The following is a 23,910-nucleotide window of genomic DNA, read 5'->3' as shown; positions in this document are numbered from 1 at the left end:
AGATAAATGACTGGAAGAATAAAGCGGAAGGATGGGACTGGATAGGACTGGAAAAAAAGGAACAGAGGAAGAAAATGAAAGAAAATGGACACAGTGGCCGCTCTGGCGCTGGGCAAATTTTTTGCAGCGGGCCTGGGTCTGGTCCTGTAACGGCGCCTACGCTTGCGCTTATCTTGTTCCTTGGTGCAGCCCAATCGGTTTAAGAGCTCTTGTGGCGAATCGACCTTTCTACGCCGATCTTGAACTGTCGCAGGTCAACGGAACCCTTTGTCCTCGTCGCTCGGCTTACACGCCAACCCTCAATTCGCGTTTGGCTTCACTCTGGCGTCACATTTCAAAGTCAGCGAGCCTTTCGAGTGGCCGCAACGGGCGTTTCAACCAGCGGTTGTTCCATTGCCTGATTTCTCCTATTTTAGTCCAGTGGGTCGCGACGCGGCCAACAGCAGTCCTCCGTGGAAGAAAAAAAGGACGACACAGGTGCATGGCCATTCAGGACGGTAATAATGATGAAATTTCTTTAAAATCTGTTTCTGGTAGATGATGAGTAACTAATTAATCAATAATTTTATTTTTCCAGTCTTTCCGAAGGAGTAGCTTCGTGGATCGGAAAATCCGTCACCGTTTCAGAGCCGAGCCGAGCTGGATGGAATTCGGAGCTGCTAATACACCTACCGGTCTCCCATCCGGTGCTCATTTGCATGCTCATCTACAACCGTCATCGAGATGTCGGTGCCATTCCCTTGGAATCGGAATCGTGCCGCCTTCTCATTCGTTCTTTGGAAGGATCGCTCACACTTTCTCGAAGAAAAGATCTGATTCTTCCCTTCCACGTGTTTATGAAGATCCGGATGAACTGGCTTCTTCCAATCAGGTTTGATTAATGCCATTTCAATAATAACGTGCAAGTTTTTTTTAACAGGATGAATATTTATTAGATGGTCGTGGATGTGCCAATAGAAGTCCAAATTCGGTATGAGATCGGACGTATTATCGGTGACGGTAATTTCGCAGTTGTTCGTGAGGGAATCGACAGGTAAGCAATCAACTCTTTTGTTGTTAAAGGTTTAAAATACAAGTTTGTTTTTGTTTGTATAGGCGAACACGAGATCGTTATGCTTTGAAGTTAATTGACAAAAAGCGTTGCCAAGTAAGAAATCAAGATTATCTTTTAAACATAACAAGGTAATTAATTTTTCGGTTTATTGCTAGGGTAAAGAAGTGGTACTTGAAAGCGAAGTTCAAGTTTTGGGTCGTTTAAGACATCCAAATGTGGTTAAGCTGTATGATGTCATTGATGCCAACAGTATTCTTTGTCTTGTTTTGGAACTTGTAGAGGTAAGAAACCCGGATATTCAAAACCCGGAGTTAAATTCATGTTTTTTCATACATGTTAAACAGGGTGGCGACTTGTTTGACGCTATTGCAGCTGCCGGCAAGTTTAGTGAACCGGAAGCCAAACGAATGACGTCGGATTTGGCTTCAGCCCTTTCCGATCTCCATTCGCTCAATATTGTCCATCGTGACGTGAAACCGGAGAACCTTTTTGTAAGATTTACATAGTTGGATCATTGGAATCGGTCAAGTGCTAAGAACATTTTAATTATCTACTCAGGTCGTGAATTTACCAGACGGAATGCGCTCCTTGAAACTAGGCGACTTTGGTTTAGCTGAAGAGACGCATCAACTGCTGTACACGGTTTGTGGTACACCCACTTACGTGGCTCCCGAAATCCTTCTTGAGACGGGATACTGGCTGAAAGTGGACGTATGGGCTATGGGTATGGCTTCCAATCATAAGTATTACTTACACTCATAATCATAATAATAACTCGTTATCTAGGAGTTATTGTTTTCATCCTACTATGTGGTTATCCACCTTTCGTGAGCCCAACCAATGATCAAGAGGAGCTTTTTGAAACTATTTTGGCTGGACATTTTGAATTTGCATCACCATATTGGGATGATGCTAGCCAGATGGCTAAAGACATGATTACGCTCATGCTCCAAACTGATCCTGGGCTGAGATTTTCTGCGTTGTAGAGGTTCTCCAACATCCGTGGTTAACGGTCTGTCTTTGAATGTACAAGTTTCTTAAATCTTTTAGCCATTAATTTTTTTTTTAATTATTCGCAGGAGGATGAAGATTGGCCCGACACTCAACAGTGTAGTCGTTTAGGACTTCATTTTGACACAAGTCATTCTGCGACTGAATTGTCAGTTGCACAAGTTACTGCTAAAACTTCACCCAAGTCACTTATGTGTGTGTGTGTGTGTGATTTTTTTCAGATTTTTTGTCCATTAATTAAATAATAATAAAAAGTCAAAACTACTCAATTTGGTATTTTTTTTGTTCTCGTTCGTTTCGTTTTGAAACTTGCTTGTATTTTTTTTTGAGAGGGAAAAAAAATAGAAGGAAGGCAGAACGGACAAGGAAAGAGCGAGACAGCGCGCAAAAAAAGGGCGTGGTTTTGGGGGGGAGGGGAGGGCAAGGGGGGGTACGGTAGAGCCATTTAAATTCCAAAAATAAAAAAGGCCGACATGTGATATAATAATAGTAATAATAAAATCATTCGAAAAAAGATGATCAAAGCCCTTTTTCTCATTTGTCTTTTGTTTTAATGCTCTACAATTCAAATATAGTATGGCGCGAATAATAATGATCCAAATATCAAAAAAAGCTTGGCGATCACCTTTGAAAAAATGGCGTTCAAAAATAATTCAAAAGGCACTTTCGAATGAATCAGGAAAAAAAGGAAAAGAGGAGGAGGGAGTATAGAGAATCTCTCGCTACAATTTTTAATTTTTTCCAATTGTGTGGAATCAAATCAAAGCCGAAAGTTAGTGTTAATTAACAAGTTTTTGTTTGGCCCATGAAATATAAAATCGAAAAAACACAATGAAAGGGAGAGGCGAGAGAGAGAGGAGAGAAGAAAAATCAAAAAATTCAAATGGACAAAAGGAGAGAGGAGCAAATGAAAACAAGAAGTGTGGGTGAGAGAGTGTGGCCTTTTTCTCTCCAAAATTATTTTTCTTTTTTTTTTTTGACTGGAACAACAACAACAACACAAACACACACAGAAATTATGCAGCGATCAAGGCTCACTTTTTGTTTGCAAATTTTTTTTTGTTCAACTCTCCGCCCTCCCTTTTTTTTTTCTTGTTAACATTCCAAAACTCTCCGTCCGGCTTAATTTTTTTTTTTTTTAATTGAATTTAAAAAAAAAGGAAGTTATTTTTACTTTTTTGTTAGCTTTTTTTCGGGCCGACAATGCAAAAATAATAAAAAAATCACGACGAGAGAGATAGAAAAGAAAAAAAAGGAAGGTAAAAAAGAGTTTGTCATAACACACGTCGTATATCATGAGGCGGGGATCAATTCAACGAAAGGGGGCAGGGGGGTGAAAATTAAAAAATAATATTATAACGAGTTAATAATTAAAATGATAAAAAAATTTCTAACTAAATTTTTTGCAAATTTTGGGTTAATTTGGTAGAAATTTTGACACAAAACTCTTTGTCTTCTGGGTTTATATATCATAAAAATAAGCTGCAATTTTTTTTTATTTTTTTTTTATTTTTGAAATGTTTTTTTTTTTTGTCATAATAACTTTGGGGCCGGTTCAGCGTAGTAGCGGGAAAAAAATTTTTTTTTTGTTTTCAGAAAAAAAAAGTCTAAATCTTGTGGCACAATTTCGTTCAACAATGTAAAAATGACACACTTGATATATATATATATAGCTCAGCGCCCGTCGTCTCGACGGAACGGACGGGCCGGCATATTATTATTATGATTTTGATCTCTACGAGAGAGTGTGTGCGTTTGTGTGTGTCATGGAGTATTTTCTTTCGTAAATTTTTGGGGGTATTTGTTTGTTTGTTTTGTTTTGTTTTAGGGCTTACTGTGCACGGTCAGGTACGCAGACGACTCCACTTGACTGGCCGGGTTGGTGGCGAGACACGTGTAGACGCCCGAATCCTCCGGGTAGGTGGTTTTGATCAATAAGACCGCGTGGTTACCTTCCTGGATCATCTGCTTCAAGACGGACAAGACGGACAAAACGGAAAAATAGAGACGGGCACAACAACAAATTCACAGAAAAAGAAAAGAAATGGAAAGAATAGAAGAAATTAGAATAGCCCCCAAAGAGAAAAAAATTGAAATTCAAGTTAATACCTGAAAGTCGCTGGACGGCGGGATGATCTGGCCCTCCCTCATCCACTGGATGGTCGGCAGCGGAGTGCCGCTGACCAAAGTGCGGAACTGGACGGGGCTGCCCTCAACGACGTTGACGTCTTCCAGGTTGGTCAACGACGGCGGAACGTCGCCGGAATCGCGAGCTGTTAAAGCCAAAAAAAAAGTTCAAATTGAAATTGAAATTGAAATTGAAATTGAAATCCTTAAATTGAAATGTAAGGAGATTTACCGATGACGTGGAGGCTGGCGGAGCACTCGGCCTGGCCGGTGGCGTTGCTGGCCACACATCGATAAGTGCCTTCGTCTTCCGGGAAAGCTTCCGAGATGCGGAGGACGTGGGTGTCGCTACCTTCCTGCGACATGATGAAATAGCGCGAAGGTTTGATCTGATGGCCGTCCTTCTCCCAGTTGATCTGCGGGGCCGGATTGCCGGCCACACGGCAGCGGAAGACGGCCGCTTGGCCTTCCGGAACGTTCTGCTCCTTCATAGCCAGCGAGAAGCGAGGCGACGAGGTCGAGGATTTCGACGATCCTTTAGCTTCCGGCGAAGATCCACCCGACTTGACCACCTGGGCTATCTCGACGTAGCACTGGGCCTCGCAGCGGCCCTCGCCAGCCGAGTTGATGGCAACGCACTCGTAGATGCCAGAGTCTTCCGGCAGCGTTTCGATGATGATGAGCGTGTAGACGTCGTCCTCCTCCAGGATCTTGTAGCGGATGTCGGAGGCGATCTTCCGGCCGTTCTTGAGCCAGTAAATGTCCATGGGCTTGGTGCCCGTCACTTTGGCGTCGAAGCGGATCAGCTGGCCGGCGCTTAGAATAGCGACAGGAGGGTGCTTGACGCTCGTGTCCTGGATGGTGCTGAGGAAGGAAGGCGGGACGAGTCCGCCGCGGCCGACGGGCCGCTCCTCCACCACCAAGTTGGCGCTGCACTTGGCCCCGCCTCCGTGGTTCTCGGCCACGGCGGCGAAGATTCCGGAATCCTCCATAAAGACCTGGCGGATCGTCAGCACCGACTTGGATCTGAAGTTGTGGATCTGGAACTCGGACGAGTTCTTGATGGGGAAATCCTCACGGAACCAGGTGACGGTCGGCGTTGGATCGCCCTCGAATTCCACCTCGAAGCGGGCGCTCTCGTGCTCAAACACTCGGCACGGCTGGATCTTCTTGGTGAAGAACGGCGGCACGGCCGGTTTCTATTTTTAATTTTAAAAAATAAATAAATAAACGGAAATTAATTGCGTTCAAAATATTTTTTTCTAATTCTGAAATTTTTTCTTCCGGAATTCCGGAAGAAAAAAAATTCCGGAAAAATAAAATTTTTGGTTTGATTTGATTACCACTTGGCCCTGGACGACGCGTTCGTGGGTGCGGCCCTTGTGCTCGACTTCGGTGGTCTCGGTGGCCGTGATCTTGCGGGTGATCTCCATCTGGCCCTTGGTCTCCTTCTGGACCTGCTTCTGCTTGGCCACGTGAACCTCACGGCCGTGAACAGACGACTCGAACGGGTCTGGCGGCACTCCGCCGCGATCAGAGTCGATGTGCACCTCCGACCGGTGGGCCTCGCTCGTCTTGCGGCTGGTCGCCGTTTGGCGCTCCACCGACTGGCGGCTGATGACTGTCGTCATCTGGTCGTGTCTCTGTTCCGTCTGCTCCGACGAGTGATCCCTATTTGGAAAAATTTAAATTCTCAAAATTATTTGGCGGGAAAATTTGAAAATTTCGAAAAGATTTACAATTTGGTTTCGTAGCTCTGGGCCATGCCCTTGGCCATGGAACTCTTGACAATCTTCTCGCCCGGAATGGCGAACTGGTGCGAAGCTTCTCGCAATTTCACCTCCTTGTGTACGACATTATCCTCCAGCTGGACAAAGAATAATTAAAACAAAATAAAAATTAGAATTTGTTATTTAAATTTCCCGCTGAAAATGTCGGGGGCGATCGGACGGACCTGTTTGAGGCTCTTGTAATAGTCGTCGTTCTTCTTGCTCTTGACCTGTCGCTGCCACTCCGTTTCCGTCTCCTGGACCGACTTCTTGGTGAAGAACTCGGCCGCAGAATCGCTCTGGGCCTGGCGGGACGGGTCCTCGAAGCGGCGCTGGAGCTCGCCGCTGTCCTGTCGATCCTTCTGGTAAGTTTTCAGGTCGCTATCATACCATGCTGGACAGACAAAGAATAGGACAAAGGGCCGCTAAAGATTTTTCATTTCTTTTTGGTTCGGGGGTTGCGTCGACTAATTCAGAAGAAAAATAAAACCAACAAACTGGACACGGACGGACGGGGGTTGGAGAAGAGAGTCCATTCAAAAAATCCCTGAGCTCTCAGAGATTATTGGAAAAAAAAGGAGCCGGACAGAAAAAAAAAAGGTGGGAAAAAGTAGTCTAGAAGACGGAACAGACTACAAAGACACAGCTGGACTAAAATAATAAAAATAAATAAAGAAAGGAAAGAGAAAAAATTTCTGGGGAAGCAGCTCTCATCACAAATACCTTACCCTTGCCGGATTCGAACCAACGGGGACCTTCGGCGGATGTCGGGCCATGGAGGAGAGAGAGGGGGAGGGAAAATGGGGAGGGGCGAAATGTTTTTTTGAGTGTGTCATGTTCATGTGAAAAGTGTGTCGTGTTTTGAGAAGAAGAAAGAAAAATCGAAAAAAAAGCTCCTGGGACGAGCGAAAACCTGGAAATTTCTTAACTCAATTTGAAATTAGTCACAAAATCATCCGGAGTTGGACGACGGCCCTAGAAGAGGGGGAAAGAGAGAGCGGATCAAATCAGTGGGGAGGAGGCGGGCAAGACTCACGTTTGGGTGAATTCTTGAGGACACCGCGGTGGTCGTCGTTGCGGGCCGTGACTTTGAGCTCCACGACGCAGCTGGCCGATCCCTGCGAGTTGCGGGCCACCACTTCCAGTTTGCCGTCGTCGTATTGGCGCGTCTTGGGGATGTCCAGGTGCCACATGCCGTCGTACGTCAACTTGTTTCGAGTGCCCTGGATAGACAGAAACAAAAAATTGAATGAATTTGCCCGTCTCTTTCTATTTTTAAATGTTGTCCTTACATTGATGACAGTGTGTCCGTTCAGGATCCACATCACCCTGGGGCGAGGGTAGCCGGTGACTCGGCAGCAGAAACGGGCCCATTCGCCTTCCATCACCTGGACGTTCTTGGGCTGGAGGACGAAGACGGGCTTCTCCTTTAGCACCTCGGCTTCAGCCCTCTCGTCCGGCATTCTAAATCATTCAACCAAAAATGGAATTAAGTCCAGCAAAAGAAAATAATTCAATTGATGGGAGACGGACCTCTGCCAGGAGGCTTCCATTTCGCGGATCATTTCCACGCTCTGCATGCCCTTGGGCAGCTGGGAATCGTAAATGATGCCCTTGCTGCCCGTCGTCTTGATGAAGGCCCTAGTCTCGTCCATGCCGTACTTATTGGTGGCCCGGCAGACGTACTCGCCGGAATCCTCCGGGTAGACCCAGCCGAAATTCATGGCCACGTAGCCAAAGTCGTAGATGGGCGTGAAGCCGTGAAGCGGGTCTTGTAGGCCAGCGGCTTGCCGTTGAAGAACCACTCGACCCGCATGTTGGGGTCGCCGACCGGGGCCAGCTGGCACTCGAACTTGGTCATCTCCATCTCCTTAAGCTCCAGCATGTCCATGATCTGAGTCACGAAGCGCGGCGGCTGGCGCTTGTCGGCGTCATAGATGTCGTCCTCCGTCAGGAAGATCTCGGACGTGTATTTCTTCAGGGCCGCTTCCATCTGCAGAAGCGTCTCAGATTTCTTCATGCCGCGGGGCATCTGGTTCTGCATGATGATGGCCGGAACACCTGGAATTTAAAAATTGAAAATGAATTTTTTTTTCCGGAATTTCTTCCGGCTGGATCATAATTGTTTTTTCTTCCGGCCGAATTAATTAAGATGAAAATCAAATGTCTTACTTTTGCATGTGAGGCTGGCCTTGGTGGTGGCCTCGCCTTTGCGGTTAAAGGCTCGGCACATGTACTCGCCGGCGTCTTCCGGATAGGCGTACAAAATATCCAGGGAGACGAAGCCCAGCTCAAAAACGGTGCGGAAGCGATGGCCGCTCTGCAGGAGCTTGCCGTTGTGGTACCACTCGACCCGCAGGTTGGCGTCCGTCTTGGGCTCCACCCGGCACTCGAAATGGGCATTGTCACCTTCTTCCATCGACACTTCCGTCACCTGCTGGGTGAAATGAGGCGCCACTTCGGGCGTGTCCTCCTGGAAGCGCTCGACGACCGGGCCGCGCTCCAAGTCTCGGAGCTTCTCGCCCGTCATGCCCTGCGGCAGTTGCGAGTCCGTGTTGACGCCTCGCTTGCCCTTGGTGACCAATTTGGCCTTGGTGGTGGCCGAGCCCCAGCGGTTGGTAGCCCGGCAGACGTACTCGCCGGCGTCGCGCGGGAAGGTCCAGTCAATGTCCAGGACCACGAAGCCGAAATCGTCCAGCATGCGGATGCGCGAGCCAGAGCCCAGCGGGCGCCCGTTGTGGAACCACTCGATGCGCATTGAAGCGTCGCCGACAGGCTCGACCCGGCAGTCGAAATGGGCCGCCTGGCCCTCGACCAGGTCCAGGTCCTTGATCTCGCTGACGAACTTGGGCGGGTTGGGCTGCTCGTCGGCCGCCGCGGCCGGCTCGTCCCTCTTGTAGAGGTTCTCCTCCAGCTTCTGGATGGCCTGGGTGCCGCTCTTGAAGCTCTGCGGCAGCTGCGGCTCCAGGACGATGCCCTGACGGCCCTTGACCTGCAGAGTGCACGAGACAGAGGCCTCGCCGTGCTTGTTGCTGGCCTTGCACGTGTAGAGGCCGGCGTCGCGGGAGTAGACGCCCGTCACCTCCAGGATGACGAAGCCAAAGTCGGAAATGGTCTTGACACGCGAGCCGGCCAGCAGGGCCTTGCCGTTGTGGAACCACTCGACCCGCAGGCTGGGATCGCCCACCGGAGTCAATTTCGTTTCAAAGTGGGCCAGCCCGTTCTCCGGTAGGAGGAGATCGCCCGGCTGGCTCAAAAACTCGGGCGGTTTGCCGGTGTCAGTTTCGGCCGCTTGGTCGGCCGGACGTCCGCCCAGTCCTTCCAATTCGGCGATGCGCTCGATGGTCCGCTCCATGCCCTTGGGCAGCTGGGACTCGAAAATGACGTTGCGCTTGCCTTGGCATTTGAGCGAGGCCGAAGTGACGGCCTCGCCGTAGTCGTTGGTGGCCCGGCAAGAGTACTCGCCGGAATCCTCTGGGTAGACAGGCGAGATCTCCAAGATGACGAAGCCGAAATCGCTGAACGTACGGATGCGAGAGCCCGTCTTCAGAGGTTTGCCGTTGAAGAACCATTCGACCTGAAAAACAAGAAAGACAAGACGGGCAAATGATCATTTCTGGTTGCCCAGCAATTTTGGTTTTATTTTATTTTCTCACCTTGAGTTTTGGATCGTCCGTGGGAGTCAAACGGCCCTCGAAGTGGGAATTCTCTCCTTCCCGAAGTCCGGCCACGTTGTTGAGCGGGACGGTGAAGACGGGCGCCTGGCGGCGGACCTCCTCCACGGCTCCGTCGTAGCGCTCCTTGTCCTCCAGCGAGGTGTAATAGGGATGGCGACTTCACGAAGCGAATCCGCTAAAATGTGTTTCAAAAAGTGTAAGTTGAAAAATGAACTCAAAACCATTTAAAATTTAGCCTTACACTCTGGTCCATTTTCTTGGACATTTCCCCATCCGACGACGGTGCAAAGTGTGTCGTTCCGCGGGTAATAACCCAAACTAGGTAGGCATGCGGGAGCGGTCCACTGGTTCAGTTGGAAGGGTTCTTGCACTCGCAACAAGGTAATGTCATTTTCTAGTGTAAGCGGATTATATTTCGGGTCGACGTAGACTGAAAGGACGGCACGAGTTTGTTCCAGAGGAGAGAAAGAAGACCGTCGTAGCATTCCCAATTGAATTTCAAAGTGGGATTTCTCTAACCTTTATCAAAATCAATGTAATAAGATTAATGAACAATGATTAAGGAAATATAAAACGTGTCATTTACATATGGAAACAATGCCCAGCTGTCAGAATCCAGCTATTATCTAGAAGAGAACCACCGCACTTGAACTCCCCATCGCGAATGATGGCTACTACCCATGGCCAAGCGCCCATGTTACTTTCACGACCGCCAACAATTCTGTCCAATGTGCCTCGTCTCTTACGTCCTGAAAAATGTTACGTGAATCCAGCTTAAATAACACGCAAACTGTTAAAAAATATAAGAGATATACTTACGTTGAACCAGTGATTCCGGATAACGGCCAGTGAGGCGACTACACCTAGACCCATGGCAGGACTTACGGAACCGACGAATTGGGGCATTCACTTCCACATCCATTGAGGGTTGGTCTGTTGAGATACAAATTCAACACATTAATCTGCTTCCGCTGCTCGCTGATGTGCTCCTCCTGCATGGTCCGTTCGCGCGACCATTCCGCCTTCTCCTTGGACAGCCGATCCTGCAGGTTGCGCAACTCCTCCAGCCGCTGGTTGTGACTGGCCTTGTGCTGGAATTTGGCCAAAGTGGCCGACGAGGAGCCGAAAGGAGCCGACGTCAGGGCCGTTCCGCTGTGACTGGCTTTGATCTCGGCCAGGAAATGGTTGCGCAACGATTCAAAGGCCGTCGCTTGACTGGACAACAGACACAGGAGCGTGCTGACGTTGTGGACCAGCTCCAATCCCATCGCCTGTTGGTCGCCGTTCAACTGCAAGACGGGCGGAGTCTGGGCCGACCAGGAAGCCGGTTGTTCGTTGGTTGTTCGTTGTTGTTGTCGTCGACTCGACGGCCGTCAAATCGGTGGCCGACTTCTTCTTGACGCAGCCCTTCTCCTTGCCGTTCTGGTCGAATCCGCCGAACGTTTCGGCCCGTTTGGGCAGCAGAGGCATCGAGAACGTGTCGCTGTGCCTCTCGCCCACCGAGCTGACGCTGCGGGACAAGTTCCAGTTGGCGGCCGCGTTGCTGGAGAGGAGCAAACCCAGGAGGCGGCAGAGTTTCGTCATGGCCTGCGACAGCGTTTCCTTGGCCTGGGCAGACTGGAATCCCTGCTCGACCAGGTGACTGTATTTGGGCGGGGCGCTGTCCGAGCCCAGGAGGAGCCAGGAGCTGGTGCTGTCCTCGTTGTTGGCCAGCAGCTCCACCAGCTCGCAAAAGGTGGCCATCTTCTCTTCCAGCAAACTGCCCAGCTGTCGATCCTTCTCCCTCAGGGTGGCGATCAGCTGGCGGGTCTTAATGTCCTGGGCCTCGCGGATTTTGCGCTGCTCCTCACCTTCGCTCACGTTCCCTTCCTCGTCTTCCGGACACTGTTCCACGGCCGCCCGGATCGTATCGATCCAGATGCGCTTCTCGCGCGGATTCTGGCACTGCAGCTCGTACATTTCCGGCTCGTCCGGATTGGAACTGATCAAGTAAATGCTCCGCGTATCCTGGCCGCCGGCTTTCTCGCGGACAAATAACTTTTGCAGCGAAATGACTCCGGCCTGGAATTGAATTGAATTAGATTCGATTAATTTAAATGGGAAATTAATTAAATTAGGGGGGCGGTGGTACCTTGTTGTCCTGAGTGACGAAATGGAATTTTTGGTTCGACTCCTGAAGGAAGAAAACAACGTCCGAGAGGACGACGACCGTGACCAGTTGGACTTTGCCCCTGGCGTGATTGAGATAGGCCACGCCCTCGAACATGAGCCGCCGGTTGCTGGAGAGGAGGTCCGACTTTTTGAACTTTTTGTTCTTGTAGGTGGTGGCCGATTCGGCGTCGATCTTGTTGTAGACTTCAATCAGCCTCAACTTGCGCTCCTTTTCGGCCACTTGGGCGTTGACTCCAATCAAAATGTCCTGGCAGGATCGATCGAAATAAATTGGAAAGTTAATTGGGGAAACATTCGCGGCGGATTTTTCCAGCAAACCTTGACGAAGCCGAGGACTTGCTGGAGTTTGAGACACTCTTCCGGCTGCTCCCTGGACGTCTTGATGAGAGGATCGATGAGGAGCGGGTACTTGGTGATGCGCTGCGTGACAAAGAGAATGCACTCGGGGATGCCCTTCTTCTTGCACAGCGGATTCAACGTGCACTGGCGGGCGAAAGCGGCAAACTTGCGATCCTCCTTGATCATCTCCTTGTACATGGACACCGCCTCCTGGTGGCGGCTACAAAATTCACCGTATAGAGAGCACAGCTGGTCGCCCAGCAGACCGGAGAACTGGACCCGCAGAATGTCCTCGATGGTCGACACGATCGACTCCTGACGCTGGCGCTGCCTCAGGCGGCGCAGGAACTGCAGGTGGTACTCAATCAGCTCCTCCAGGCACGGGAAGATCCTGTCGACCGTCTCCGAACTCAGCCGCATCTCCCTCCGCATTCCTTCGGCGAAAATCTGAATCCAGCAAAAATGGACTCGTTAAGTGAATTGAAATGATTTAAGTTTAATTATTTCACCTTTTGCATGACTTTGAGCGTGAGGCAGTGATGTTTCTCGGTGATGATAAACTCGTAAATGTGCTCCTGTCGTTTGATTTCCTTCTCCTTCAATTTCTTGGAGATTTTCTTGTCGACCGTGCCCACCCAGGCCTCGGCCTCTTCGTCCAGGATGCCCAGCTCGGGGTCCAGATCCAAGTCTTTGATATCGGCAGCATTGAAAACTGTTTTGTATCACAAATAAGAATGAATATTAAATCTTATCAGGAGCGGGAAATTTGAAAAATTAATTATTACCTCCTTCGATGGTGTCGTGTCCATCTCCTTCGTTGGTTCTGCAACGAACCAACCAATAAAACAAAAAAAGGGGAAATTAATAAAAAGAAAGAAATTTAGTTTCAACGAAATGAAAAAGAAGTGGAGTGAACACTCACGCATGACTGGGTTGATCCTCGCTGGGAGTATTGCTCGGATCATTGGGATCCTTGTCGGCGCCGGCCCCGCATTTGCTTCAATTACCAAAAAGAAGAAAAGAAACAAAAAAAAAGTCCAATTTCAAATTAGAACGAGAAGAAAAGAAAAGGAGAAAAACAATCAACAACAAGTCCAAGATCTAAAACACCAGGGGGCTCTGCATTCGTCACGATCGTGCGGGGGAGTCCACATTCACGACATTTGGCTGGACCGAAAATTACCACAAGGGATTGTCATATCATGCAAATGATTCATTTAAACCATAAAATCAAAAAATTAAGACACGAAAAATCAAATTGAAAAATTGGGAAATTGGCAATCCAGGAGGGGGCGGATGGACAGACAAGAGACCAAAATTCGGTTCCGTTGGCTTAAAAAAATTCGTCGTGCACAACATCCAGACGACATTGACATCGACGTGTGTTTGGTGTGTTGGTTTGTGTCGAGTGTGTTTATTACGTACTTGACGCCGAGTTTAGCGGCGACGCGCTTCCACTGCGACCGTTGCGACAAGCCGCTGAGCTTGCTAGCGGCGCTGGCCAAGGCCAGTCAATTTTTTTTTTCAAAAGAACAAGCCCAATCAAGATAAAAGGAGAAACAAACAAGAGAGAGAAAGATGAAATCCAACACTTTTGCCATCGGGCGGGAAATTCAAATTTAAAATTTAAAATTTGGGAGGGAAAATGTTCGTTTTAAATGAATTGAATGAAATAGATTTGAGAATTAAATGTTTTACCTGTTGCCGAAGGGCGGACTAGCGATGGGGGTGCTGGGCGTCTGTGAGGAGGAGGCCGGCGTGTTGGTGGCGGCCGTCGACGAGGAATTGGACGACGACGGCAGGGTGGAGCCGATCGACTGGGCCACCGACCAGGTGCTGCCGCTGTTGTTGGCACTCGATCCGGCCGTCACGTGATTGTTGATGGCCGACAGTCCGGCGGAAGTGGCGGCCGACGAGGACGACACCGAGTAGTAAAGGGAGGAGCCGGCCGACGAAGGATTGGAGGCCGTGAAAGCGGCGGCCCCGACGGCCGAGTGCGACGACTGGAGTTTGGCGTGCCCGGCGCCCGTCAGGTTGGCCAGCGACGAGACTTTCGATCCCAGCGGGATGTTCTTGGGCACTTTGAACCGGGTGCAGTCGCTGACCTGGTCGCGACACGAGTTCTCGTGGACGGTGATGGCGCAGCTCTCGCAGCGCAGGGCCGCCTTGTTGGTCAGCGATTTGGAGCAAACGTCGCACGGCTGGGAATTCGAATGGCAAACGGGCACAAACTGGTGCGGCTGCTTCAATTTGCTCTTGTCCTTTTGAATTGAAATTTAAAAAAAATTAAAAATTTGAGCAAAAATTCCGGAATCCGGAATTCCGGAATTGAATTTAAAGATTTACTTTGCGCTTGCGGAAGAAGATGCTGCCGCGCTTCCGTCTCTTGGAAGAATTGGCGTCGTCGTCGTTCTCGAACCCCGGTCTGTGAAAAAATAAAATTCCGTCACGTGAGTTTGAAAATGGGAGGGAAAAATAGAAAAATCACGCGACATTCCGTTGGATGGGTGGAAAAATAAAATAAAATAAAATGAAAATAATAAAACGAAAAACTTACTCGGCGACGAAACTGCCAAGAGAATAACGGGACGAGACGTGATCGTGACTGAGGTGGTGGTGGTGGTTCAAATGCAATTCAGAGTCGTCATCGGTTTCGCTCTCCAAACCAGTGTACGACGAAATACGGGGGGGACGAACTGAACAACAACAACAACATCCATTCAATTGGCGTGTGGGTTGGGACACGAGGGGCGTGGCGAAAATAAAAAAGAAAAACCGAACAAAATTGAGGTCAAAAACTGAACAAAAAAGGAAAATGAAAGAAAAAGTTTGAAAAATTACGAAGTCGGTCCAGCCGCTGTGGCCGTCATCAGGATGCCCTGCGTTTCCTTGGCCATCATTCCGGCGGCGGAAGGGCCGGGTCCGACGGAAGGGCCAATGATAGCGGCGGCCATGGTGACGGATGCCGCGCTGCTGGCCGAATTGGAACCGCCCGTCGAGTTCTTGATGCTCGACAAAGTCAGGGCCGTCAAATTGGACCCGTCCTTGACGGCCAGGATCGACGGAGTGGAAATGGATTTCTGCAGCGTCAAAATGCGCGGCGACAGCCACTTGGATGGATCGCCGTCCCGCCCGCCACCACCGCCGTCCTTGGACATTCCGCGCGGTTTCGTCGGCAGCGCCGGAATCAACTGGATGAAATTTTTCAAAAAATTGACAATTAAATGATTCAAATGTTAAACAAATGACTCGAATCGACTTACGGGAAATCCCATGTCGTTGAGTGAGTGGGTCGAGTGCCGTCCGGCCAGGACTTTGAGTTCGCCGGACGACAGAGCCGACGACGAGGTGGTAATTCCGGCCTGTCGGGCCCTTGACGAGTGACCACCTCCGGCGGCGTCTTGCTCGTTATCCATGTCGCCGCTGCTAAAACTGATGCTCCTCGTCCGTCCGCCGACTCCATCCAGAGCTCCTCCTCCTCCTGCCTCTTCTGCGTGCAAAGTGGGAGACAATTAGAACTTTTACATTTCTCTTTCGGTCGGCCGGCCGGCCATCTCGGCTCCTGGACGGGAAGAAGATGTGTGCATACCGTAAGTGATGCCACATGTGCCTCCGGCTGACGCCAATCCCATCTCGTCCACTTCCCACGGGCTGGCTCAGCTGCGTCGCCGCTTCGATCCGTTGGCCAGGCCGGCCTTATGACTGGGCCCTCCATCTCCTCCGACTGTGGAATAAAATTAACAACAACCCAGCCGACGGAATAAAAGAATAAATTAGTGAGTGAGGGAAAAGAAGAAAAGTGGACGTCAACGGGAGAAAAACGCCTTCCGGCGCATACCCCAATAATGAGCGGCCATTCCGGGCGGAGTGGGCGAGTCCCAATCGGCCAGCGTGGCACCCAGCCAATTTGCCTCGTTGTTATTGCCATTTCCGTGGCCAGCCAATCCAGACGCAACTCCTCCTTGGCCACCACCGCTACCGCCACTTCCGCTCAGCGACGGGCAGGAAAGGCTCCAGTTGCATCCAGCGCCGACTCCTCCGTAGCGAAGTCTCCTGCCCACCTGCGACTGCACATTTAATTTCAAACAAGAAAAACAAAAATTAAATGGCCGAAATCAAATGAAAAATCTCTGCTGGGCTCCTTATTGGCCCCCCTCCTCCCCACTCTCCCCTTAATGACATTTCCAACCTTCCGGGCGGATGGTAAAAAGGGAGCGGCAGCCGTTGGCAAGTTCCCAATTCACGACGAGATGATCAAATGAAACGATAATTGAATGAAAACCGCCCAGTCAAGTCAAAATTCCAACTCCTCCCTGGGCTCCTTTCACCCCACCCTGGACAAACTGGAATCAAGGAGCCAAGGAAAGTCAAAAGTTGTTAAGTGCTTTTAAGGAGCAACTGGGGTCGGGTGCGGATCGATTGGTGGTGGGGGGGAGTACTTGCTGCCATCTTGATTTTCATTAAGCAACAGATATCTCCTCAAAGGAGCTGGGGGGTAGGAGAACAGGAGCCGTCTCTCAACTCCGACTGTTTTATTGTTGTATGTAAAACGAGGAGTCGGCCAATAGTCTCCCATGTCATCGCACCGTTTCTGCGTGTGTGTGGGGTGGTGCTCCTGGGAAGAGAGACCCTGGGCCGGCATCCGCGTTTGTTTGTTTGTTTGTTTAAAAAAAAAAAAAAAATCCAGGAGCGCTCCTTTTATCTTTGGCTCAAGGTGGGTGGCCCGCCCAATGCAAATAACTGGCGAAAAACGTCACGCAGGCAGACTGGGCGCCTGGGAGTCGAGCAAAAGTTTTTTGTTTTTTTGTTTTCTTCCCCGTCAGGATCTCTCGAGGGAAAGAAGAGAGTCAAAGGGGGGAGAAAAAGAGAGACAATACGGTTGGCAAATGATAATGACAAAGGAGCTGAGAAGAAGAAGGAGCCACCAGAGAGATGAGAGCAGAGCTTTAAGTCATCATTAAGGAGCCTGAAAAGAAAGAAAGAAAGATGAAGGAGATACGAGCGGCAAATCCGCTAATCGATGCCGTGGTGCCCAACTCTCCTCTCTCGCCTTAACGAGCAACTAAACGCAAACCAGCACGAACCCATCAACTCGAATCATCATAAATATCAACCTGATTGCACGTTTTTCTTTCTATAGGAAGCTGATTCAATCGATTCCTCCTCCTCCCTGGGCCGTGACGTGCCATTTTTCGCCTGGGTTGAATTTGATGGATGATGTGTCGGTGCTCACCTCCCGCCATCATCCATCAGATTATTCTTTCCCCCCATTTCGGCACGAAGCGCCAAAAATAAAAAAAAGTTATAAAAGGACGGGCGGATGGATGAATGAACGTCTCTATCAACGGACGATGGGAAGAAAAGAGGAGATCCTGCTGAGAAGGTGATGATTGCCAACTGTATACCTGGAGTCGTAGTGTCTGCACGCTGACTTGTCTCATCCGCTGGATACTCTCCTGGATGCCGTGCAACTGCCGAAGGTTGTCCTCTGCAAAATAGAAAAGAAAAAAGTTCAATTCAATTAAGGATCGACAAATGATATAAAAACGGGAACAAAAAAATTCCTCCATTCAATTTTATTCCTAGAAAAATCCAATTGTCAATTCAACTGAACCCTGAAGGAGAAAAAAAATCCTTTCAGGAGCGCCAGACGCCGTCAAAATGAACAACAACAACATCAATCGGATATCCAGGGAACTCTATACTATACCAGAATGGAAAGGGAGAAATGAATATTGATAAGGAAAAGGATCGATAGGTATTGTCAGGATCTATGCCCTACGACCTGTTGGAACATTTTCCATCCATGTCCCGTCGTCTTCCGTTTCCAAGAGTTTAGTCCGTTTCCATCTCTCGTCTTTTGTGCCCAAACCTAAAGGGGCGCACTACTACTACTACTACTACTCCTACAACTACTATTACTACACACTCTTTCCTTTCAGCCTTTACACACACACAGTGTGTGTGTAAAGGAGCGGAGGCATCCGCAATCCAATCGATAAGAATAAGGGAATGCCATAAGTCGGTGGGACTGCCGTTAAGGAACGAACCCAGGGCCAGGAGATAGGTAGTAAGTAAGTACACACTATACGAGGCAATATAAGGAGCTCCCCACCCCAAAAAAATAATATTATTATTGTATCCAGCGCAACTACACCCGGCCAGTAGGAAAAAGAAAAGTCAAAGACGGATGAAAGGAGAAGAACTATCAAAGATATATGTGGGTGCCCAATCCTTGGGACGGGGTGGGGGCTAAACCGACAAAATAAAAAGGATTTTCGCACAATCCGGAGACACACACACAAGTGCTACTACTAACGTGTACACAGCCGTAGGGGAAAAGGTTCTTTCTCACACGTTATCGATTTTCGAAACCTTTTGGGCCAATCACAAAATACAAAACAAAAACGGGATTCTATTCCGGCGGGATTATTATTTTCTCGGGTAGGAATGAAATTCCATTTCAGATTTCCTTCAGCAGCAGCAGCAGCGAGAACAAACAAATAAACATTTAGAGTCAATCCTTCCATATTTCTCTCCGTGTGTGTGATGGAAATACACACAAGACATTAGCCATTAGGATCCACGGATGAGAAGATCAAGGTGTTTTTTCTTTTTTTAAAAAATGCCGAGCTCCTGTTTCTCTTTCTTAACAGAACCCACAAACTATTTCCCTCGGGGTTGTTGTATTCTTTTTTTGGGGGGGGAAAGTTACTTTTTTCTCCTCTTGTATAGACAACGTCGTTATTGACGTCACACACGGCTACAATCCGGCCTCTCTCTGTTTAACCTAGAAGGAGGTGGAAGGGGATAGGATGTGCCAAGGTATTCCAGCGGGTGTGTAGGCCCAGTACCGTAGAACCTCCTGATCCGATCTGCAGAACCTGAAACCCAGTGGCGCTCTAATAACATCCCTTCCCATTCGCTTTCTCGTAGTCTCATTACGACACATCGATCCGGTTTTACGTCGAATGAATCGAAAAATTTCGGCGCGTGAAAAAATGTCGTTACAACTTTAAAAATAAAATAGGTCGAATGGAAATTCTTCTACAATTTTACCAGGAGCTCCTGGAGAGTTACTTCTCGTATTTCAGTTGATGATTCGCCTTTGAGTTTTCAATGGCCTCCCTCTTCCCTAGACTGCGACTTAAGCTGGAAATTCGATCAGCAAAATGGACGGGCAGCGGCCGTGAGAGAGACCCTTAAGTGGCCACATGCACATCTCTCTGCCTGCCGCACACACACACAGAGAGAGCGGAGCGACGAGATTGAAGGCAAAAAAGGAGCTGCGGATCTGTTCCACGTCGGTTAACTCACGTCCGTACCTCCGCCGTATCGATCACGACCCGTTTCTGTCCAAAAAAAACCCTGTTGACGTAAGCACATGGGGAGAGAAAGGAAAGGCTGGGCTAAAGGCTTCATCCGAAAAATCTCCGAAAAATCCTTTGGCTCTTTGGCGCACGTGGGACGAGCGATCCAGCACGTCCGTTTCTTTCTTGTTGATGCAATATTGCTCGCGAATGTCTTCGCGCGAGTAGAGGGCCGTCTCGTATCGTTGCTGCTGAGATGTAGTGGGTGGAGTCTCGGCTTTGCTTCCGCCGCCGGAAGCGCCGCGTTGATTTTTAGTCGTGCGACCCATTCGATCGCCAACGCCTCCGATGTTGGTCGCCTTAGTCGATCCTACGTCCACCTGAAAATACACACACACACGTCAAAATGGTCACCAAATCGATTATTTCCCCCCTGGGCTAATTATACGTCAAAATGGAAGGGGGGAAGGGGCGTGGTGTTTCACTACTAATAATAGAAAAGGGGGTAGGATCGGTCGGTTTGATCCAGTATAAGTGCATTTGACAAGTAATTGGGAACGTCCATCATCTCTTCTTTTCAGTTTAGACGACTGAATTTGATCATTTGCTAGATTTTAATCTGTGGCAGGACTGCGACTGACCTAAATGGAAACGTCACTCCGGTTGTTGCCGCGGTTGCCTCTGCTGCCCGGCTGCTGCTGTTGGCCGCCAGCTGATGCCGACTGATGATGTGACGGTGGTCAAACGCCGAAATCTCTCGGCAATCCTCTCAACACACCTAATAAATAAAAACAAAATTTGACACATGTGTAACCATTGGTTAATCATTGCATTTGACCAGTTTTCTTAAATTGAATTCCCTCGTGAGGTTTAAGCGCGCGCGCGCCTTTATTTGAATAATCGATTGGACAATATCATCGTGTCAAAAAAAGGAGGAGGTGGATGTTTTAGCCGCAAAGTAAACAAGATTCCCTCATTTTTTTTTACCCCCCTCAGGTCCGCATACATCAGGGGGGGGGGGGCGTCCATTGGGGAATCTAGGCGGATACAGGATACATACACAATATAATAACAAGGCCCCGGCATTTCTTAGATACGAGGAAATGCAGCCTCCGGGCCGTATCTACCTCACTGGCAATCCTATATAAATATATACGATGCTAATAAGCTTTTGACAGCCAGCCTCTTTCTCTCTCACGGACCTTGGCTCTCTCTCTCCTCCTCAGCGCCCAGCAGCCAGCCTTTGTGACAATTTCAACAAACGCATCGACCCTAAATCTTGTTTAGCAAACTGGCTGGATATGACATTCGATTAGAGGCTAGATGTAATATTACTATATTAGGGTTCATTACGAGTCACGCTAGACCTCAGCGCGCTCCGAAATTGCCTGTAAATCGCATCATCCAAATGATACCCCCAACCACGTTTTTTTTATCTTGGGCGGGGTATATTTTCTCCCGGCCTGTGATCATAATAATTCTCTGTCAAATAGAGAAGACGAGAGGATCAGATTGGATTTCAGAGCTATCTATATGCAAATGATTTATACACGCACCTAAAACACACGTAACAGGAATTTAGAACACTTTTTGAAAAAAGGAATTCAAATTTTCGCGCCATGTCAAAACACAATTAAACATTCCAATCCGGATAAGATACGACCTAATAACAAAAGAAGAAGAAAAATAAAAAGAAGTTGGGTGCTGGTTTGATCGATTGTTTGTCTGCCATAGTTAGACGTCGGACAGGATTTTTTTTTTCAGGAGCCTTTACGGAATCTTGGGACAGATTGTTTCGCTGCGCCACGAAAAACAAAAAAAGATAAAAAGTTTCTTTTTATTTCCGTCTGCTGGATGACGACATCGTCGCCAACATCCAGATCAGATTTCCTATTTTGGTTTTTATTCTTTTATTATTACGCCCTCCCACCGTGAGATAACCGCATCTTGTCTGCTGCCCTGCTACTACACCGACGGCTCCCACATCCAGCACTTCCGGACATTTTTCCCCTCCCCTCGCATTCATTCCTTTAGGGCGAGAAACGAAAGTTGCTGATTATTATGTTTCCACCATTCCGGCGCAGAAACACACAGAGAAAAACCTAACCGACCCGATACACATTCAAATAGTGTCTTGTACATTCGCTTCACTGGGCGCAGCAGCAGCAGAGTCTCAGCCGTCTCTAAATATAAACTCTCTGTTTAATCTTCTGAGCTGGGAGAATAGTTTTGAACGATGGTGTGTGTGTGGGTATATATCTGGTGCACCCACAAAAGCCAGAAGGGGACATCTATACACACGCCGTTCCTATTTATCTACGTGATTGCAGGCTTTTAGGAGTTGACACAAGGCCGCTATTTATAAAGAGTGGTGGCAGCCTACTGCACTGCACATGTGTACGACTATCTACCGATAATTGTCCAGGAATAACTGAAATTAGCGCAATTCGATATAATAGGAGAGAGAGACGACGTGATAAATCAAAAAGAAAATGATGTGTGAAAGAATAAGAATAAAAATAATAATAAAGAAAAAGTAGGAGGAACCTGGCGTTGCGTGATGCTGTTGAATGATGGCGTTTCCGACTCCGGCGCTCGTGTCCAGTCTCTCGAGTAAGCTCTTATATTGATCGCCATCTTTTTGGGGGGGCTCCTTGTTTTTTTTTCTTTTTTCTCTGATGCTTCGATCCTCCTTGCTGCTCCTGGATGAGCTGCTGCCCTGGATTGGGCTAGTGCTGCCTTCCACACGAGTGAATTGATAGGTTAATAATGATGGATAGACTGTATAGCAGAGAGGCCTATGTAGTATAACGGCGAATGCTGACACACAATCGTTTGAGGAGCTCAAACCTACAGGAGCGAAAGAAAACATGGGAGTAATTTAATTCTTAATGGATATTATAGCCCACAACAATTTTATACCTCTTCGTCCATGGCTCCTCTTCCCCCTCCTGTGTGTCTGTGATGACACAAAATTCAAGAGAAAATCAATAAACAGAGGGCAAAACAAAACAAATCAACACATCAAAAAATGCCTCGAGATCTTACGACGTGATTTGACGTGTTTCTATGACACAATGATCTAAGCTGATCTAAAAGTATATAACCATTTTACTAGGCAAAACATTTACATCTATGATGCAACTGAGTTGCCAACTTGCCATGCATCTGACTTCCTTTGATTAAGTGATTCATTCTTACGGTTTAATTAACAGCAATACTTTGACATACCGCATAGTTCTTCCACGATACAAGCACGACATCGTTTTTCATTTTTAAGTAAAAACCATCCTGGGATCCTGTTGGCTTTGCAAACAAAAACAATCAAGTCTGGAATTCTGGTTTCTGGATGACATTTTGGTGTGCAACATTGCCAGGTTTTAAAAAACACATCTCACCGCTCTCACTCACCATTGCAATTGCAAATTTGCAATGCGGTTTCCCGTCGGTTTAGAAACCGTTCCCTCTCTGAATCGTGATAACACATTTCTCATACCCATCGCACGAAAGTTTAAAATAAAATCAGATTTTTGGAAACATAATTAACCGACGTCGCCAGAGGGCCATAGGACAATAGCGTCGCCGTGATTCTTTGATCGCACAACAATAAAATAATGTTATGACTTCCTGCGCCCTTTTAATTTCCGTGCATTTGGAATTAACAGGCGACTTTTTTTAAAGTAACATGGATCAAAAAGTAAACATGCGCAAAAAGATCTTCGACTAAAGGCTAAGGGGCAATAAAAATAATAAAAGGTGAAATGAAATCAAATTAATAAATTTATTGCCAAATTTTGAATCAAACAATCGATGAATTAAAATTGTTTTTGAAAACATTGGCGTGAGTCATTTGCTCAACGAAAGTGACAGACCCTTTCCAAAATATTTGCCGCAATTCCAATCGAATTTGTTGAAACCAACAATATATTCCCTAAGAATCAATGAGTGATGGCAAATCACATACAGATTCTGAATCTTCCATATATAATAAAACAGCAAGCTTTTTGGGGGAGGACTGGAGGAGCCTGTGTCTGTCACGGATAATGTCACGGATAATGTCACGAAAATTTTGGGGGAGGAGCTTATTCATGTCTCAAGGGGGAGGAGCTTATTCATGTTATAACGCTGTGATGGGTCAGTCGAGTCGCTGCCCAGACATACCCAAACATGCCCAAACATGCTAATCACCACCAGATGTCTATAGCGTCGACGTGATGACGCAATCTTTGATGACGCAACCATGACGCAACAAGCCAACAACCAGAATTGCATTTTAATTTTGCAGTTATTTAAGTAATAGGTCGTTATTTTTCAATTTTAATCATTGAACTTTAAGTGTAAAAAGAGGGAGATATAAGTTGAGCAAATTAAATGCAAATAACTTGCAAGGTTATTGAACTGTAAATGAAAAATCCTTCAGGATAGCAGTTGCGGAAGGGAAAGTTGGATGC

The 23,910-nt window shown here is 47.8% G+C and overlaps 3 protein-coding genes and 1 long non-coding RNA gene across 4 annotated transcripts; 1 reads left to right on the top strand and 3 right to left on the bottom strand.

Annotated features, from left to right (window-relative positions):
* Nucleotides 1-342: 342 nt before the first annotated feature.
* On the top strand, nt 343-2,239 carry LOC124315949 (serine/threonine-protein kinase DCLK1-like). The gene is made up of 9 exons (XM_046781704.1): nt 343-497; nt 578-871; nt 936-1,033; nt 1,096-1,147; nt 1,210-1,335; nt 1,399-1,545; nt 1,613-1,778; nt 1,841-2,066; nt 2,134-2,239. Exons 2-8 carry the CDS (start codon nt 644-646, stop codon nt 2,038-2,040), a joined length of 1,017 nt encoding a protein of 338 aa, XP_046637660.1. The 5' UTR covers nt 343-497; nt 578-643; the 3' UTR covers nt 2,041-2,066; nt 2,134-2,239.
* A 1,634-nt stretch (nt 2,240-3,873) lies between these two features.
* Nucleotides 3,874-10,636, bottom strand: LOC124320616 (titin-like). The gene is given in 14 exon segments (XM_046783465.1): nt 3,874-4,030; nt 4,175-4,338; nt 4,425-5,391; nt 5,536-5,863; nt 5,932-6,059; nt 6,147-6,355; nt 6,998-7,184; nt 7,254-7,425; nt 7,495-7,724; nt 7,727-8,022; nt 8,134-9,538; nt 9,618-9,795; nt 9,882-10,157; nt 10,524-10,636. Coding segments are annotated over 14 exon segments (4,794 nt in total). The 3' UTR covers nt 3,874-3,889.
* Nucleotides 10,608-17,880, bottom strand: LOC124320605 (rho guanine nucleotide exchange factor 28-like). The gene is made up of 14 exons (XM_046783455.1): nt 17,860-17,880; nt 17,555-17,637; nt 15,988-16,216; nt 15,739-15,873; nt 15,413-15,639; nt 14,991-15,340; nt 14,496-14,574; nt 13,848-14,410; nt 13,072-13,146; nt 12,935-12,972; nt 12,659-12,861; nt 12,129-12,596; nt 11,770-12,057; nt 10,608-11,699 (listed from the first exon to the last, which is right to left on the bottom strand). The coding sequence occupies exons 4-14, from the start codon at nt 15,779-15,781 to the stop codon at nt 10,836-10,838; spliced, it is 3,198 nt and encodes a 1,065-aa protein (XP_046639411.1). The 5' UTR covers nt 15,782-15,873; nt 15,988-16,216; nt 17,555-17,637; nt 17,860-17,880; the 3' UTR covers nt 10,608-10,835.
* Nucleotides 17,881-18,853: 973 nt separating this feature from the next.
* On the bottom strand, nt 18,854-22,051 carry LOC124320023. The gene is made up of 3 exons (XR_006913716.1): nt 22,007-22,051; nt 20,101-20,237; nt 18,854-19,839 (listed from the first exon to the last, which is right to left on the bottom strand). It is a non-coding gene; the product is annotated as an uncharacterized LOC124320023 (long non-coding RNA).
* Between the last annotated feature and the right edge of the window lie 1,859 nt (nt 22,052-23,910).

This window comes from Daphnia pulicaria, chromosome 1, assembly GCF_021234035.1.
Source record: "Daphnia pulicaria isolate SC F1-1A chromosome 1, SC_F0-13Bv2, whole genome shotgun sequence".
In the NCBI taxonomy this organism is placed as follows: Eukaryota; Metazoa; Arthropoda; class Branchiopoda; order Diplostraca; family Daphniidae; genus Daphnia; species Daphnia pulicaria.
This window is presented reverse-complemented; position numbering and strand designations above follow the sequence as displayed.

Bases quoted from the DNA above. Each gene is read 5' to 3' on its own strand.
- LOC124315949 (XM_046781704.1), top strand. From the start codon at position 644: ATGGAATTCGGAGCTGCTAATACACCTACCGGTCTCCCATCCGGTGCT. The intron at 1,148-1,209 runs GTAAGAAATCAA...GTTTATTGCTAG, and splicing joins TTGACAAAAAGCGTTGCCAA to GGTAAAGAAGTGGTACTTGA. The intron at 1,779-1,840 runs GTATGGCTTCCA...CTCGTTATCTAG, and splicing joins AGTGGACGTATGGGCTATGG to GAGTTATTGTTTTCATCCTA.
- LOC124320605 (XM_046783455.1), bottom strand. From the start codon at position 15,781: ATGGGATTGGCGTCAGCCGGAGGCACATGTGGCATCACTTACG. The intron at 14,575-14,990 runs GTAATTTTTCAA...ATTTTTTCACAG, and splicing joins ACAGCGGCTGGACCGACTTC to ACCGGGGTTCGAGAACGACG. The intron at 12,058-12,128 runs GTTTGCTGGAAA...CGATCCTGCCAG, and splicing joins AAGTCCTCGGCTTCGTCAAG to GACATTTTGATTGGAGTCAA.